The 19,493-nt window shown below is 44.8% G+C and overlaps 1 protein-coding gene across 1 annotated transcript in view; it reads left to right on the top strand.

Moving 5' to 3' along the window:
- The window catches only part of ATP1B4 (ATPase Na+/K+ transporting family member beta 4), a 72,937-nt gene that overhangs the window by 51,980 nt on the left and 1,464 nt on the right, over positions 1–19,493 (top strand). The window contains exons 5-8 of the mRNA XM_040405711.1: positions 6,618–6,722; positions 8,872–9,068; positions 9,220–9,276; positions 10,811–10,903. Coding sequence (XP_040261645.1) covers positions 6,618–6,722; positions 8,872–9,068; positions 9,220–9,276; positions 10,811–10,903 — 452 coding nt within the window. The remainder of the gene's footprint in view (positions 1–6,617; positions 6,723–8,871; positions 9,069–9,219; positions 9,277–10,810; positions 10,904–19,493) is intronic.

Below are 19,493 nucleotides of genomic sequence, written 5' to 3'. Positions count from 1 at the left end.
GCGCAAGCATTGAGCCAAGGCCTTGATTCAGTCTGCTTACCACCAGAGGAGATCGACGATCCAGTTGATCGCACCAGCGACTACGTACTGAAACAGTTACCTGCACCACCCCCAGTGTGCAGTACCGTCCAAGCCAACAACACTGAAACCTCCAAGTCAGCTCTACCTGCAGTGGCAGCGATACCCACAGCACCCGAGCAATCCAATAACAGTTGCCCAGACGCGCCCTCTCAAGGGCAGTTATTACAGCAAGATGGCTACCAGGTGTTTCCTGGCCTACCTCCACAGCTCAAGCAGCAGTCATCAGAATCTACAGAGGCTAGACCACAGCTCAACCCTGCAGCAACATCATTCTACCCAGAAGCATCTCACCCTTTCACGCCACGCAGCCTATACGCCCCAGGGGCATCACAAGTTGTCATGGCAACAAGCAGTGAGAAATCAGATATGTCTGAGTTTGCCACGTTTATGGTGAGCAGAGAGCTAATTAACACCAGTCTCTCAAAATTTGATGACTGTGCAGAGAGCTACAGAGCCTGGAAGGCAACCTTCAAAGCCGCCATCGCCAACCTCAACCTAACCGCAGAGCAGGAGCTCGACCTCTTGATCAACTGGCTGGGCCCAGGCTCCACAAATCGCATCAAGAGCCTTAGAACTGTCTATGTGGGACAAGCAGAAGCAGGTCTCGCTGCAGCCTGGCAGAGACTCGAACGCACCTTTGGCAGCGCAGAAGCAATAGAGAAGGCACTATTCAGGAGACTGCAGAACGTCCCCAAGATCAGTCTCAAAGATGTCCATAAGCTTCAGGATTTAAGTGATTTGCTCATGGAACTGGAGCTTGCCAAAAGAGACCCTCGTCTGTCCGGGCTGTGCTACCTGGATACAGCCCATGGGGTGAACCCAATTGTCGTGAAGTTACCATACAGCCTGCAAGAGAAGTGGGCGGCATCAGTCTCAAGGTACAAAAGAGTGCATGACGTCACTTTTCCCCCATTTATTCATTTCTGTAGATTCATCGATGAACAGTCCCAGATGAGGAATGACCCCAGCCTCGACTTCCTGGAGTTCAATACTACAGCCTCAGTGACACCATCATCAAGGTAAGAAAGTATTGTGCATAAACACAGAGACTTTAAGAGCAGCGTGAATGTTAGAAAGACTAACCTACCATCATATGCAGTACCCACTGGTAAACAGTACACTACCTCAACGGGAGACAAGGCCTTCAATCGTGAATGTCCCATTCATAAAAAACCACACTCACTGAACAAATGCAGAGGATTTAGATCCAAAACCATACAGGAGCGCAAGAAAGTCCTCACCGAGCTTGGGGTATGCTTTAGGTGCGCTTCATTGGAGCACATGGCTAAGGACTGTAAATCCATTATCAAGTGTGAGGAGTGTCATAGTGAAAGACATGCCTCAGCTATGCACCCAACTCCACTCACAAGGGATTCACCTGCTGCTGTCACCACCAGTCCTGCTCAAAGTCATGGCGGGAAGCCCCAGAACCACGCTAACACAGCCACTGCTGTTTCCTGCTCATGCTCGGACGTATGTGGGGAGGGCCAGAGTGAGAAATGTTGTGCCCGCATATGCCTAATCAAGGTCTACCCGGAGGGGCTACCAGAAAAGGCAGTAAAAATGTATGCCATCATTGACGACCAAAGCAACCGCTCCCTAGCAGGACCTAAATTCTTTGAAGCCTTTGGAATAAAGGGACCATCAGAACCCTACATCTTAAACACCTGCTCGGGTCGCATAGAGACTAGCGGCAGGAGGGCACAAGGATTCATTGCTTGTTCCGTCAGTGGAGATACGGAAATACCTCTACCGACGCTGATCGAATGCGATCAAATACCCAACCATAGGGATGAAATTCCTACCCCGGAAGCTGCATTTCACCATCCACACCTAAGGCACCTTGCCAACGTTATCCCACCTATGGACAACAACGCCGAGATTCTACTCCTGCTTGGCAGAGACAATCTAAGGGTACACAAGGTGCGTCAACAGTGTAATGGTCCCGACTATGCACCATACGCCCAGAGACTGGACTTGGGATGGGTAGTCATAGGAAATGTATGTTTGGATCAGCCAAAAATCCACTCATTCAAAACGTACGTGCGTGGAGATGGACGCACAACTTGCATTAAGCCTTGCCCTCATCACTATGAGGTGAAAGAGAAGCCTCCAGACCTCATACAACCACCTGACGACATTCCTCCCTTTGCTGACAACTTGGGAAGATTAGTCTTTCACACAAGCAAGGACGATGATAAAGTAGCTTTGTCAGTAGAGGACAGAGAATTTATCAAGATAATGGACAATGAGTTCCTTAAAGACGAAACCAATCACTGGGTTTCTCCATTACCCTTCCGAGCTACCAGGGTGAGACTCCCGAACAATAGGGAACAAGCTCTGTCTAGATTTAACTCTCTTCAGCGTACCATGAACAGTAAGCCTGAGATGAGAGAACACATCGTTGCCTTTATCGACAAAATATTCCGAAACAACCATGCAGAACCAGCTCCATCCTTAGGGAAGAACGACGAGTGCTGGTACTTGCTTTCATTTGGAGTGTATCACCCACGGAAACCTAATCAAATTAGGGTTGTTTTCGACTCAAGTGCCAAACATCAAGGTGTATTGCTTAATGATGTCCTTCTCACAGGTCCTAATCTGACGAATAACCTAGTTGGAGTGCTGATGAGGTTCAGAAAAGAGCTTGTTGCCATTACCGCCGACATTGAACAGATGTTCCACTGTTTCGTAGTCAGAGAGGACCACCGGAATTTCCTCAGGTTTCTGTGGTACAAGAATAACGACACCAACGCAGAGATGGCAGAATATCGTATGAGGGTACACGTATTTGGAAACAGCCCTTCACCTGCCGTCGCAACTTACGGCCTTCGGCGAACTGCATTAGAGGGAGAATCCGAGTACGGCAAAGACGCCAGAGACTTTGTAGAAAAGGACTTCTACGTAGACGATGGACTCAAATCACTACCGACTGAAGAAGCGGCTATTGATCTGCTCAAAAGGACTCAAAGTATGTTGTACAAAGCTAAACTTAGACTACACAAAATTGCTTCAAACAGCCTGGCCGTTATGAGGGCCTTCGAATCAGGCGATCATGCACCAGGATTCAAGGACATTAACTTGGGACTGGACAGTCCACCTGTGCAGAGGAGCTTGGGCCTCAGATGGGATCTCTCGGCTGACTCCTTCGGTTTTCAGATAAGTTGTGCAGACAAGCCATTCACAAAACGAGGCGTCCTATCAGTGGTAAACAGCCTATTTGATCCGCTGGGATTTGTAGCGCCCATCACCATACAAGGTAAATCTCTACTGAGACAGTTTTCTGAAACAGTCAAGGATTGGGATACCCCACTTCCCTCCGTGAAAGAGCAACAAACCGAAAGGATTGACTGGCCTATCGGACTAATTTAAAAGGTTTTCCCTAGCAAGGATGGCAAGGTCCGGAATGTGGAGTTGAAGATCTTCAGGAAAGGCGAGCTTAAAACGTTCTCAAGACCAATCAACAAACTCATTTTAATATTGCCCATCGAGAACGTCCCTGCAGGGTGAACAGGACTGTATCTAGCTTCGCAGATCTTCTCCATTCCAAGTTGGAAAACAGGACTATCTATGTTTGCATTCTAACATGTTTTCTTTTACAGGTTGTTTATATTTTATGGACATTCGTCATAGTGAAATCCCCAAAGTGAATTTCAGACGGGGAGTGTGCTGTTCCTTTCATATTGAATTTCTGCACTGTATTATTTCTTGTTTTACCTATGTTGTTTAAATATATTGTTCTCTGCTGCCATCTGCTGGCTTGAATTTGTATGCTGCACGCCTCGTTCGTTGTCTATAAAGTTTTATCTCTGGGCGTGGTTTTGCAGCCTTGGCCTGGTCACTTCCTGTAGCCTTTTTCAGTGCTGCATTCCTTTGTGACTGGAGACACACACCTTGGCTTGTGAAGGCATCAGTTTTTGACCAGCAGTAGCCTCAGCAGTTAGCCTCAGAAAAGACATCCACATCACAGCATCTACTGTATTCCTGTATTGCATCACTGTATGTCACTGCTCTGGATCAAATAAACCCACGTTTGATTGCAACCTCGTGTCTACGTCTGGATCCATCTAACCTGAGCATCTGCCGGTCCGGTCTGCTCCACTGCTTGGATACGAAGGTAGGACAGTCACAAAGTCATTATCAGTTACACCTTCATTCGCCTTCATGTGGGGACAGAACACTCACTCCCCACTATAAATACAGGCAACCTGCTGGCTACAGGTTGCCTGTGATTTTGGTCCCTTAGGCTGTGTATTATTATTGTTGTTATTTAGCTTACCTTTGGATTTGACCCTTGATCTGCTTCCTGACACCTCTTCTGCCTGCTCTCTGAACCTTGACGCTACCTCTCGGATTTTGACCTTGGCTTGCTTTTGGATTTTGTCTTTGCCTCTTCTCTTGTGCTGATGTGACCTCCTGGACTGACCCCGGCTAGTTGACCCGCCTCGCCCTTCAGTTTTTGGTGGTACCTTGCTTGTTCCACCTCTCTGTCCGCTCTAGTGCTACCTCTCATTGGCTGTCCGCTTCCCTGCTGTCTCTATCTCTCTGCTTGCACTTACTCAGGTCAGGGACTGTCGCCCAGTTGCGCCCCGTCACCTAGGGCGGGTGGTGCAAGTAGGCAGGGACAGGGGACCGGGTGGCAGCTCAGGGGGTGCACCTCCGCTCTATCTTTATACCCGCGACTCTACGCCGTGACACCATGTGACCGATGAACACAACGTCACTGGCCTAAGAAGAGGCCGCAGTGCTCACTGGACTGCTGCATCCTCTTTAAACAGCTGATGGGGGAGACCTCTTTGGACTTCCACCTATCTGATATTGATAACTTATCCTCAGGATAGTCAAAAAAATATGTAGCAACCACACCAGAATGCACCAGCCACGCCACAACCGCAGATCCTCAGCAGTCAGCAGATAGAAAAATAAGTAAAAGGCGACGGCAGCATCTCCGGTCTCTTCTTTATTGATAGTACTTCAGTGAATGTGCGCACACACCGACAAATGCAACGTTTCGGCTACATCGTAGCCTTTGTCAAGCATAATAACACATATAAATGCCCAATCTAATATAGTGCAAAAAAGAACCTCCCTCACAATCCATTAAACAGCACAACACCCACTTCATTTAAAGTAGCCAATATACAACCAGGTATATTCAAGTCCTCATTTAGATAGCATAATATATCATTAAAAATACCTGTGTTGTCGTGCAAAGGAAGTGTGAAACGTGCGATGGTGAGCACATCGATCACCTGGACTCCATGATCGAGTCTCCCGATGCTCACTGCGCATGTCCATATTGTTAGTAATTGGCCAAAATGCGGATGACGAGAAACATTGCGTCATCAGCCACGGTCACATGGTAATCACATTATTGTTTAACTCCGCCTAGTCAAGCTGACGTGTACAACAGGAAAGCGTCCTGTTGTCATAGATACCGACGCTGTCACAGGAGAATAATCTCCATGTCGCACATTACCTATGCACTTCCCCAAATATATATAGCGTGCAAGGAATAATTCAATTAAAATAGAGATATCCCGCACCACTCCGCCATATCATACCGTGTATTCAACGCGGGCATAACATATGGGGACATTGCATCAAAAAGTATATAATGGCTGGAGTAAATTAACCCCCGATCATGGGACCCAATGTTGTTATTTAAAGATGGCATATCTACCCCCATGGCTAATTGGCCACAAAATCCTACCCAATGGTCAGTCAGCAGTGGAGTCCAGGTATCTCGGTCCACACCATCGCATTATACCCAGAATCTATAAAAAGGAGGGAGAGGAAAAAAAAGTGACTAGTTAAAACAAGTCTACAAACATAGATGCTGTATAACTGAGTCAGATCATATTCATTTATACTTTATAACCACCAGCTCACCTAAATTAATTTATGCCACTTATGTTGAACTCAATATTGAGTCCATGTAGTTGCAGTAATTTCAAGGTGAAGATCCATTTAAAGGGATTTTCTCATCTCAGACAATGGGGGCATATCGCTAGGACCCGCACCTATATCGAGAACGGAGCCCCGAAAGTGAAGGAGAGCGCACTGCGCATGCGCAGCTGCTCTCCATTCATTTCTATGGGGCCGCCGAAAATAGCCGAGCGCTGGCTCGGCTATTGGCGTCTGCCCCATAGAAATGAATGGGAGCATGGGCCGTGCATGCGCGGTGCGCTCTCCTTCACTTCTATGGGAGAGGCGGGGATTAGCGCTTGGTGGTGGACGGACCCCGGGAAGCCACAGCGCTCCCTGCTCCATTCTCGATATAGGTGCGGGTCCCAGCGGTGGCCTTAGTTGGAAAGTTACTTAACTTGTCATTTTCTGTTGCCTTATTTACTATCGAATCTGCAAATCACTTTAGGTTATTATAGTAACATTATGTATATGATGTATATGTACAGGAGCCTAACAGAAGTCACACAAAACAACAGCAAGTGATGTCATTCTGTAATTATGTGGAATGTAACTTGTAGTAGTAATTGTTACTATTGATCAGAACATGTATGTATTACATTTTACAGGTGTAACAATCAGGCCATATATAAGGGAATTTCATTATAAATTTAATGCTGATATTAAGGACACATGGTTACCTTACACCGAGAATCTGCACACATTTCTTGAAGGTAAAATCTTTTTTTTGTCATGAGAAAATACTTGAACAAGATCAGTGCTGAGTTCAATAATCAAGGAGTAACAAAACCATATTCATACCCATCTTCTATATACGGAAGAGAAGTAAGAAAACTGCAATCTCTGCTGTTCTCAACTGTGCACAAGATTAGCGATTGCACAGCGCTTAGGGATTTACTATATCAGGAAACAGCTTGTCTAGTGCCGTTATTTCAGATTTATTCATTATATATTCCAAGGGAGCCTATTAACTCCTCCTGAGACGTCTGTTTTAGTAACTACTTGTGTCCCCCTATGTAATAACAATTCTGGTGCATCTTTTCTTATGACTGAATGATGAACCATTCCTTTATTATTCCTGCTAGAAGTTTAGCAATCAATTGCCAGCAGTCTGCAATAAAGGTCCAGATGAGTGTTACCAGTTGGGTGTGTGTCCCTACACAATCTGATACTATCCAATCAGTACCACTAACTGGTAACACCCATCTGGACTTTAATTCCAAACTGCTAGCAATTTATCCATAACTTCTGGTAGAAATAATAAAGGAATGGTACTACACAGAGCATAAGAACAGATGCTATTGCTATTGTATGGGAATTACTAATAGAGACACCTCATGTGAGGTTATACATCCTCTTTAATGTGGCTGTCCCCTTACAGGGGGTGATAACCTGCTATTTATTGACTTCAGATCTTGCTCCTGTATACCTTATCCCCATCAGGGCAAAACTGGGATCAGTGGCTAAAGTTGAGTTATAGTGCCTAAAGGGAGTCTAAGGTAGTCTGAAATCCGCCTCCAGTCTCACAATTGATCTAGGCTGGTGATATCTGCCCCCACTGCAGTTCTGCCTCCTCAGATTGGCTGCTGTGATCTGTATTACGACAAGGATGTCAAAAATTAAAGTACAGTTTACTAACCTATTGATGAGAAAAAGATGGACATTGTCAGAGGCAAATGAGCCTAAAGATGGGTTTAGATGGGGCAATAATCAGGAAGATCATCAGGTTCCCAACAATCTGCCCGTCTGAAGGTGCAGCCAATCACCTGATAAATGAGCAAAAAGCTAATTCGTCCGGTGAAACTCGTTTGTGCAGACACATCAGTCATCATTTCTGGGCAGCAGATTGCGCTGTCTAAACAATGCAGCTGTATGAGGACGATAGCGACCGCTCGACCTCATACTGTGGAGGTGATCACAGCTCTTCCCGACAATTGTCTGCTTCTCAGCCCGTCTACATCTACCTATAGTAAGGAGGAGCCTGGAGGATCATGTTAAAGAGGTTGTCCCATTACAACAACTTATCCCCTATATACAGGATAAGTGTCTGACCAGCAGGGGTCCCACCAGTCAGGTGAACAGGGGTTGTGTTCCCCTGATGAACACAGTGGCAGACACACGTGTGACGACGCTCCATTAAGCTCTATTAGACTTCCAGGCATTGCCAAGTATAAGCACTCAGCTATCTCTAGCTGCTCCATAGAGATGAATGGAGCGACAGTGTCCTCCACACCATTCAAGTGGGAGAATGTGGGTCCCGGCAGATAGATAGTAATCCCCTAACCTGTAAATAGAGGATAAGTTGTTGTAATGTGACAATCCTATTAAAGGGGATGTGTCACAAAGCATATTCTACATTTTTCAAACCAGCGCCTGGATCCGAACACTTTTGTAATTGCATGTACCGGTAATTAAAAATTTAGTATAGCCAGTAAGTTATTCAATAAAATGTATCTGTATAGCGCCACCTACTGTTCTTTTCCTTATTTTTTTGTCCGTCTCACTGAACTGGTCGCACATGCTCAGTTTAAATCTTCAAGTGCCACCAGCCATATTGTCTGTTAGAAGCTATGGCAGATACAGGGAGAGAGCTGCAGCAGAAGGGGCACACCCCTGAGTTGCCAGGCTGAAGATAATCTAGAGTAATTGAAGCAGTGGATGTGGAGATCTCTGGTTCATCTAGTATAGTACATTGAACTACAGTATGCAGTAGGCTCCCTCTAGTGGCTGCTACAGGTAGTTATAAGGTTAACCCAGCTGCTATGAAGCCATATTAAGAAATTCATCAGCGCAGTTTCCCTTCTAAGCAACATGAGGATTTATTACGTATGTGTGTGTAACATACATTTCATTTTACAATAGCCTATGATGATGAGAAACAAACAGCTACAAACGTGAAATGCACTCCAGGACAATACTTCATTCAAGAAGGAGAGCTACATGAGGAAAGGAAAGCCTGTCAGTTCCCCCGCTCACTGCTGAAGAACTGTTCTGGAATTGAAGACCCAAGTTTTGGATTTTCCCATGGGAAACCATGTATCCTACTAAAGATGAACCGGGTAAAGTGGCATTGAAACCATTTACTTAGGGTAGGACGGACAGTGGAGAATACCATTTCCCCTTTACATGAATATAGAGTGACAATCATGTGTATAGTCATCAGGGCAGGTGTGGACATTCTGTAACTCATACCGTGTATTGTCCTCCTAGATTTTGGGGTTTGAAGCCGGTGCTGGAACACCAATTACTGTATCTTGTGGAATCTACGTAAGTAAAATGCCTAAGAAATTAGCTTTTTGTTGCCCATTACACTGGTCACCTGTTTCAGGGCCACGAACAGAATGTTCGGGGCCCCATAAAGCCCAGGTCTGCGGTGGCAGTACTATCTGCACTGACTGAATTACCCTGACACATAAGACTTGAAATGCTTCAAAATCTTCCCGATATATCCAGAAAGAATATCACAAAAGAAGAGTACTTTTGCTGTAACCATGATGGGTCACTTAAAATGGTTTGTGGAAAGACCACAACGGCTAAGGTCAAGGTAAGTACAATCTCAGAAAGAGATGATATCAGGGCCCAGCCTGGTTGTGGAGGGAAGGCAAACTAGGCAATTGCCTAGGACACCCCACTGCCCTAGGACAGTACCCACAGGAGCAATCAGAAAGTGGAGCAGAAAAGCATTATTAGGCCCCTTGCAGAAGAGCGTGTCTGGATTAGGTCCGGATGCGTTGCATATGCGTTCAGTGCAAACGCGGGATTTCGCATACAAAGCCATTCGGTTTTGTTTAGGATCGCGTTCAGTTGTTCAGTTTTTATTGTGCGGGTGCAATGAGATTTAATGCGTTTTTCACGTGCGTGATAACAAACTGAATGTTTACAAGCAACCATCCGTGAAAATCTTGCTTGCGGATGCGATGTGATTTTCACGCAGCCCCATTCACTTTTATGGGGCCAGCGCTGTGTGAAAATCGCAGAATATAGAACATGCTGCGATTGTCACGCAACGCAAAAGCGATGCGTTAAAACCACCGCTCATCTACACAGACCCATTTAAATGAATGAGTCCGGATTCCGTGCGGGCGCAATGCGTTCTTATTACGCATTAAACCCACGCGGAATTCTCGCTCGTGTGAAAGGGGCCTTATTATTATTTATTTGAAAGTGCCATTAACCCTTTTAGTCTCCAAGTTTTTTTTTTTCATTTTTCACGCCCTGCCTTCCTGGGGCCATAACCTTTTTATTTTTCAGTTCACATAACCATGTGAGGGCTTGTTTTTTGTGGGCATTGTTTTTACGGCATTCCCTATGCGGTAAAACTGACCTGTTGCTTTCATTCTCCGGGTAAGTATTATTATGGCGATACCATATTCTGACCCCTATAACTTTTTTTTATAGTTATGTGACGTAATAGTACGTCACATGTTGGGAAGGGGCTAATTCCATGGCGCTGTACATTAAGAGGGGTTACATATACATAATATAAAAACTATTAACAGACTGGCACAGAGGAAGGGGGGACCCTGCCCGCGAGAGCTTACAACAAAGCATCTCCTTCTTCTGTCAGTTCTAATGGTCAATCAGCGCATATGCGTTTTACAATTTGCTCCTTCATTATTGGGCATTTTATGATGGTATTATTTGGGCACTGATGGCAGTGTGAATTTAAAACTGAAATGTAGCTATGTGTAGAAAACATATGGCAGTATTAGGTGGGCAGTGTATGGCAGTATTATTTGGTATGGCAGTATACAAGTATAAACATTCAGATAATTGCAGATGTATGTGTTTTTTTTCCTAGTATGGAAATGATACTGATTTAGGAGCAGTTACCTTTTACCCACATAATTACTTTGACCTCATGTACTTCCCTTACTATGGCAAGCTACCACATGTAAGTATATGTTCAATTAAATATTATTTTAGGTATTTCTGCCAATGTTTTCTAGTTCGATTCCAGTCACCTCTCCTGACACGTCTGTTTTAGTAAGTACTGGCATCCCCCCTGTAATAACAATTCTGCAGCATCTATTCTTATGACTCTATGCTGTCATCTTTTTTTATTATTCCTACTAGAAGTTTATGAATGAAGTGTCAGCAGTTCACAATAAAGGTCCAGCTGGGAGTTACCAGTTGAGGGGGGGGGGGGGTCCCTGCACAGTCTGACCCTATCCAATCAATTCTACCAGTGTCAGACTGTACAGGGACACACCCCAAGATTGGTAACACCCAGCTAGACCTTTATTGCAGACTATAAATTCTAGAAGGAATAATCGAGGAATGGCACAACATAGAGTCAAAAGAATGGATGCTCCAGAATTGTTATGACATGTGGAATTCAAGTCGTTACTAAAACAGACATGTCAGGAAAGGTGACAGGTCCTCTTTAAATGTTATTCATTTCCAAAATGAAATTGCAAACTATGGGATGTGAATTCATGAACCCACACGTGGTGTTTTGTTATAATTTTCAATGTTTTTTTGTTTTTTAATGACACCAACATGTTTTTTCTGTTATTTAAAAAAAAAGTCTTCTAGCCTTGTGTGCATTTTTGCAACCTGTCTCTTTTTAAACTAGTTTGTAGTCTGGAACGGTGGAGATACGTATTTCTACAGAGGGGCTGCAGACAAAGAATTGTGGGATATTTTTAAGTGTTGGAACGAGAGCAGCGGGGGATTGTTTTATTATTTTAACACCTTTCTGAACTTTATCTAATTTAAAAGTCAGCAGATTTGTACCTATGACACTGGCTGACCTGTTACATGGGCGATTGGCAGCTGAAGACATCTGTGTTGGTCCCATGTTCCTATGTGCCCACATTACTGAGAAAAATGATGTTTTAATATATGCAAATGAGCCTCTAGGAGCAACGGGGGCGTTACCATTACACTTAGAGGCTCGGCTCTCTCTACAAATGCCAAGCCCTCTGCACTTTGATTGACAGGGCCAGGCAGTGTAAATGTGATCACACCTGGTCCTGTCAATAAAAATGCAGAGAGCGCAGCGCCTCTAGGTGATACCCCCATTGCTCTGAGAAGCTCAATCGCATATATTAAAACTTGATTTTTCTCAGCAATGCGGGCACATATGAACATGGAGTACGGTATCTGTGGATCACTACAGCTGGGTAATGGATTCAAGGTGCTCTTGGTTTATGTGACCCACCCAGTCACAGAAAGAAGTTGCAAAAAATATAAAGGTTAAACCAGGCACTCAAATATGGAGTAAATTGATCACACTATTTATTTAAGGGATATTCCCACAATAGTAATAGAATATAACAATAAGATATACCATTAAAATGTAAAATACAATAAAATCACTTAAATTCACTCAAAGACACTGATCAAATAGCAGCAATGGTAGGCATATATTCTAAAATGGCAAATGCGGTTTAAATACTGCAGTCATTGTTCCAGTCTAGGAGAAAACGCAATTCCGTGCTTTGTAACAAAGTCTTATGAACACTCGTCGGTCTTGAGTCGGTAATAACAAAGTGCAATTGTGCACAACGGTGGCGTCCCACCTAATTGAGCAACTATGTTGCTTTGTTTTACCTGGCCGGTATGTCCTTATCCTGCGTCCGGGCCTGAAGAGATACGCTGTGGGCACGATGTCACCTGGATATCCGCTCACGAACACTATGTTTGTGGCTTTGTTTGCAGGGATTCCTCCGGTGTTCGTCGCTCTTAATCACAGCTATTCAGTTTCAAAAGTCCAGGGGAGCTACTGTTCCAGCATGCCGGTACAAGGTGTTTAACCATACGCGTTTCGGGGTTCTCTGAATGGCCCCTCATCAGTGCACCCCGAAACAGCTGTCTGCAGATGAGGTGCTGGCTTATTTAATATCCAAGTCATGTCTCAAGGCTTATTTTAAGAGCTGAACATTGACCTATAGGATAGCTGCTTTACATCTGGTGGCATTAGAGGCAGAGCTTGTTAAGAGCTCATTTGCATCCCTTGCCTCCCAGAATTCCAGAGGAGCATGTATGGCCTACAAGTCTCCTCACACTGATTAAGGTGCTCTCTCCCTAAGGAGAGTAAGTTCCCCCCATTCCATGTCTAGGCAGGAGCTGGCCTTTCTCCCCAGTGAAGTGTAAGGGGTCTATATACACTGCTAACAATGACCATTTCCATTTATAAACCACAAATCACTGTGTAGAAGACATCCGAGTATTGGGCTGTTGGACATTATTTGCATTGGCAGCAGGAAAGATTTTGAGACTTTGATCTTCCCAGGAGATCTCCATCTCTTTGTAGGTCGAAAACCGCTTTCATATACAATAGTTGGTGTTAAGCCCCAATGGGAATGACAAGGAAAAAGGCCTATTAAAATCGGACTGGTTGATGTGGGTTTTATCCTAGAGTTAGCCAAGGTTTACAATCTTTTATAATGAACGATAAAGATTCTAGGTATTACATGTCTATAGCTTATTATACCGACATGAGCTCATTACCAGCATTGACTGTCAGCTTAAAAATGATAATTACAACATGCTGAAAGGGGTTATCAGCCCTGATAGAAAAAATTAAGGCCCGCCAGAAGTGGTGTGTTTTTTTTTTTTATACAATTTTTTTATTTTTCTCCCAATCCAAAGAGTAACAATTTGACATTATCATACCATTACAGACATGGAAATGGCTTTGACATAGAAAATATGAGAATACATGTTCAGCATGTTACATCATAAGGAGTATTAAAATAAATTAACATAACATAACAGTTCCCCCCTTCCCCCCTCCCTTCCCAGCATCAGCTTAAGCACCACACCCGGCATCACTCGGCTATATATGTTCTTGGTAACACCTATGTCACTTTCAGAATCCCCAGTCTATCCTTTAGGTCCTGTAATAGATACCACTCCGTCAGTTTAAAAGGAGACATAATCCGAATATATTCACCTGGATCAATATGACCCAGAATAAATTTGCGCCATGTTAAATATAATTTCTTCCCTCTAGCCTCTTTTTGTTGTGTCGCCTCCAGCCATTCTAGATGAAACATACGCCTGAGACGCGTGATGACCATAGAGACAGAGGGAGTCTGAGATTGAAGCCACAAGCTTAACAAGCATTTTTTTGCCCCTAGTACAATCTTATGTTCCAGTGGCAAAAGAGAGGTCGTTGTGTAGCTATCGGATTGGTCATCCTTATTATATTGGACGTGCAGGATCACCACTGCAGGAGTGATTTCCGTCTCGTTCCTACCACATTTTTTCAGTAGATCCGAGACTTCGTCCCAATATGATCTCAATCTCGGACAGCTCCATAATCCATGGTATAGATCTGATCTAGAAAGATCACACTTTGGACATGCTACCAACCTGTCTTGTTTTGAGCCTGCATTTGGAACATCAAACCCATATATTGCGTGATGCAAAATTTTGAAGTGGGTCTCACGCCAATTTTCATCTGGAACAGCCTGATGTAACGCCCCTATGCCTGCCCAAACCAGCTGGTGTACGTCTTTAACCTCCAATAGTATTTCCCACTTCCGGAACATTTTCTTGGGGTCAACTCTCTCCCATTTGTTTCTCAGAGATTGAAAGAGAAGTGAAATTGTCGGTCTAATTTTTAGCCGCAGGAGTCGGTCAAATTCATTTGCCCTCCATTCCTTTGTTAGATCCTTACACAATTCCTTGCCATATGACATAAGTTGCATGTACGGTAGGAATGTTAGACCCTGCAATCCCCACTTCTCTTTCAATTCCTCCTGTGTTTTCCATCTAGACTCTGTCTCGTGGAATAAATCACCCATCTTCCTTATCCCTTTACTTAACCATATTGCTATATCTTTGCTGCTCCTTCCTGGCTCAAAACTAGGGTTGGCTGCGATTGGGAGATGCTTAGATATTCGATAAGGCAAACCATACATCTTCCGCAGTATTTTCCATACTACAATGGTATCTCTTAATAACAATGACTTTTTAATTGATCCTGGTAAGTTAGGTATACTGGTGTGTAATAATGCCATCAGGTCCCAAGGTTTTGCTAACTGTTCCTCCAGACTGAGATTTGTATAGTAAGAAGTCTGATTTGCCCAATCCAATATGTATCTGCTATTACATGCGATATTGTAACCCCTGACGTCCGGGAAGTTGATTCCCCCCACTTCCCTTCTCAGTTTCAGTTTGTCCAAAGCAATTCTCAGTTTCTTGCCCTGCCATATAAACCGCACAAATTTACTTTCCAGGAGTTTGACATCAGCATGCCGTAGTAATAGTGGAATAGTCTGCATTGGATATAGCAATCTAGCGACTCCCATCATCTTCACTAAGCAGCACCTTCCCATCAGGGAGAGGGGTAGGCCTTGCCACCTATCCAGATCGGCTCCTATACGGAACAGCAGTGGTGGGAAATTTAATTGATATAGAGAGTGCGGGTGCCTCCCTATTTTCACCCCGAGATATGTTATGCTAGATTTGGCTATACTAATTCCTTGATCCCTTTTTACCTTATGTAAGGTACTACTCATGGGTACCAAAGGTAGGAGTTCACATTTGGAAAGGTTTACCTTGTATCCTGAATAACTTCCAAAAGCCTCTAAAGCCTTAAAAATAACTGGGATGTGTTCCCCCGGTCTAGCCAGAAATAACACCACATCATCGGCAAAGAGCGCCGCCTTCACTTGCTTTACTCCCACCTCAACACCTGTATACAAGTCTGACGAGCAAAGAAGCCGTGATAGGGGTTCAAGCGCTAGGTTTAAGAGCAGAGGAGAAAGCGGGCACCCCTGTCTTGTTCCCTTTTCCAGTTTAAACGGTTTGGAGAGGTAGCCCTGAGTATACACCCGCGCCTTTGGGTTATTGTACAAATTTGTAATAAACGTCCTAAAAGCCCCCTTAAATCCCAATTTGTCCAATACTGCCTCCAGCCATGCCCACCTTACATTATCAAAGGCTTTTTCAGCGTCTAAGGTGAGCATGGCTGGATGTTCCCCTGGCTGAGGGTCATGTCTAACCCTATCTAGAACTGCTAAAACCGTTCGAATATTTTTGACCGCTGAGCGGCCCTGGACAAACCCCACTTGTTCAGCGACTATCAAAGACGGTAAAAAAGAGGCTAGCCTGTCATCAATGATTTTGGATAGGATCTTTGTGTCTACGTTTATTAGGGATATAGGTCTATATGAACTAGGCATAAGGGGGTCTTTCCCTGGTTTAGGCAGGAGCTTAATGTAAGATACATTATCCTTATCTGGATGGGACTTGCCCTTCAATACGTCATTGTAAAGCTGCACCATTATTGGGGAGACCTGCGAGATCAATACCTTATAATATTCTCCCGTAAAGCCTTTGCGTTTTTCAGACCTCTAATGACCAGCTGGAGTTCCTCCACGGTCACATCCGCGTTTAATTTCAGGAGCTGTTCAGATGTCACCGTGGGTAACTCCACCCTGTCCAAGAGGGTATCAACTAGTGATGTTGGAGAGTGGTCCTTGTATAAAGCCTCATAATATTGACCTACTATCTCACTAATGCCTGCTGGGTCAATGACTATCTTCCCCTCATCATCTTTTAGACAAGATATATACTGAGGCTCTCTCCGGCCTTTTGCTAGATTGGCCAGTAAACGGCCCGCTTTATTCCCAAAACGGTACAATTTAGCTTCGAAATGGGTTTGCCTGAGAGATTCTCTATGCTTTTCGCTAGTTTCAAAGGCCTGGCGTGCTTCTACCCATTTTACCTTATTATCCGCTGAAGGCATTTCCGTGAATTGCCTGTACATTTGTCTAACTCTGTTGCTTGCTCTTTCTAATGACTGCTGACACGCTTTCTTTCTGCCAAAAATGTAACTCATGATGCGCCCCCGCAGGACCACCTTGGACGTCTGCCAGAAAAGTTCCGGATTGTCCATGTGAACCTGGTTATCTTCCTTGTACTCTTCTCACCAGCCTATTAGTTTATTTTGAAAGTCCTCATTTCCTAATAGACCCGAGGGGAACCTCCATAGGTAATCTGAGCCCTTTGAGAAAGTGTCCCTCAAGATCAGGGTTACCGGAGCATGATCTGATATATTAATGTCCCCAACATCAGCATGTTCCACCAACCCTGATAGAGAGCCCTGGACAAAAATGTAGTCAATGCGCGACCAGGAATCTTGAGCATGAGAGTAGAAGGAGTACTCCCTGTCGTCAGGATGAAGCTGTCTCCAGGGATCCGTCAGCCCCACTGACTCTATCATCTGCCCCAATACTGCGTCATGGGCCACTGTAATTCTGTCTCCTTTCGACTTGGTCTTTCTGTCCTCCTGCCCCATCATAACTGAATTAAAGTCGCCTCCCACTATTAGGTTTGAAGTCTTGTCTAACAGTAATTCACCTTCTAGCGCCCTGAAAAATTGTGAGTTATTGGCATTCGGGCCATATACATTGAAAATAGTGTACTCCATATTTTGGACCTTTATCGACACCTTGACCCACCTCCCTTTGTCATCAGCTACCAAACCCAGCAGGGTGAAGTGGAACGCTCTGTTGAACAGAATCAGGACCCCCGCTTTCCGCTCTGAGGAGGACGACCCTATCACCTGTCCCACCCATAATTTTTGCATCCTGCCAAAGTCCCCTGCTGATAGGTGAGTTTCCTGAAGCAATGCTATATCAGGTTTTAATTTTTTAAGGTGACGGAGGATCATCCATCTCTTCTGCGGAGAGCGGAGGCCCTTCACATTCCAACTAACTATCTTCATTACTAACTACAAAGTTTGATCTTCTTATGACTAGGATAATGACTGGATAGACATAGCCTATTACCAAGATACTCCAGGGATAAGCGCCAGCTGATGCACAGAAATAAACATGAACAGTATCACATACAATATTGTAAACTACCCCCTCCCCCCCCACCCCAATTAGGAAAATCTCCTAAAACCAAGCTCTCATTGTTACACATATTACCTACTTAACACCCTCCTTCCTTATTCCCTGACTTCTCTTTTTTCTGGGCTACAGTGCTCATCCACCTGTCCCCCATACTTTATACTATACTGACTGCAGTGATTTTTAAATCGTATAACCATGTAATCGCACAGGCTAAGTTATAGAGTTCACTTCTGTGCGCAACCCCGCTCCCACTGCGCGGATTAACCCATGTCCACTTTTTATCGCTGGTAGAAAAAATGGGCTATTAATAACCCGTAACAAAACTCAGCATAGCTACCAATAATGTCCTCTTTATCGTGACCACGAGTCCCTTCTTCTTGTAGGACGAGGTCCTCTCTTATCAGCTGGGACCACCTCCCAATCTCGTCTCCGTCTATCTGTGGGGGGCGAGCGTCTCCACTCCGGGCTCCTTGCCACCTCTCTGCTCCGTTGCTGCTGTCTTGGCGACCTTCCTCTGCGTCGTGGCTCACCTTCCAAGTTGTTGTCTCGCAGGAACTCCTCCGCAGCCACAGGATCTTGGTACGTTTTAACCTCGCCATCTGCAGTTGAGATTTTCAAAATCAACGGATACAATAACTGGAATCGTATTTGCTGCCTATACAGCTCCAAGCAGACATCGCTGAATTTGCGCCTCTTTTTTGCCACCATTGCAGAATAGTCGGCGAACATTAGTAAGGTATGTCCTCTGACCTTCAGTGGACCTTTGCGGGCCCTAAAAGCTCTTAGAATGGCTTCCTTGTCATTATAATCTAGGAACCGCATAATGACTTGCCGAGGTCTAGACTGAAGGTTTTGCGAAACATTGCGGTTTTGTGTCTGAGAGTCCATGGCAGGGCCTACTCTGTGGACCCTCTCCACTGTGTGTCTACCGTTCAGGTTCAAAGCTTGAGGTATCTCTACCTCGCAGATCTCTTTCAAGGCAGGCTGTTTAATGCTTTCTGGTAGGCCCACTATTCTTAAATTATTCCGCCTTGACCTATTCTCCAGGTCCTCCAGGCGGTCTTTCAACACGATGTTCTGCTTAAAAAGATCCTGAGCATCATGGGTATATCTGGTCACATCATCCTCCATCGCTGAAACCCTTTGCTCCAGCTCCTCTATGCTTGCCTCATGCCTTGCCACCGTGTTGTGCAGCTCATGTAAGGACTGTGTGAGAGTCTATGCTACTTAGGTCCCCAGCAAGCTTGCTGCCGCTATCCACCACCTCTGCAACCCCTTGAATCTCAATCGGGGAGTGGGTGCGGGAATCCGCCATCTTGCCCTGCACAGCACTAGCGGTCTGTTTCGTCCCGCTCACCACTTGTCGTCTGCCACTCCTCAGCAAATATCGGTCCATGGACCGTCGGCCGTCGCTCAGTGGGATCCCCCAGGTGACTTTCGGGGTCCCTTATTGTCCACTAGGTTGGAGCGCAGGTGAAAATATAGGGACAGGCGCCGGAGCTCACTCACTCCGCGTCCTGCATCCCAGCGCCGGAATCGGAAGTCTTTTATTTTTATTGTGGGCACACTTTCCAGCCAGCCTTTAATTTTGCTGTTAGGCAAGATAACCCTTTTTAAAAGGGTTTGCGGTACTTAGATATTCAAGGCCTATCCTCAGGATAT

The sequence above is a fragment of the Bufo bufo genome, chromosome 8 (assembly GCF_905171765.1).
Source record: "Bufo bufo chromosome 8, aBufBuf1.1, whole genome shotgun sequence".
NCBI classification, from domain to species: Eukaryota; Metazoa; Chordata; class Amphibia; order Anura; family Bufonidae; genus Bufo; species Bufo bufo.
Note: the sequence above shows the minus strand (reverse complement) of the source record. Positions and strands in the feature narration are given on the sequence as shown.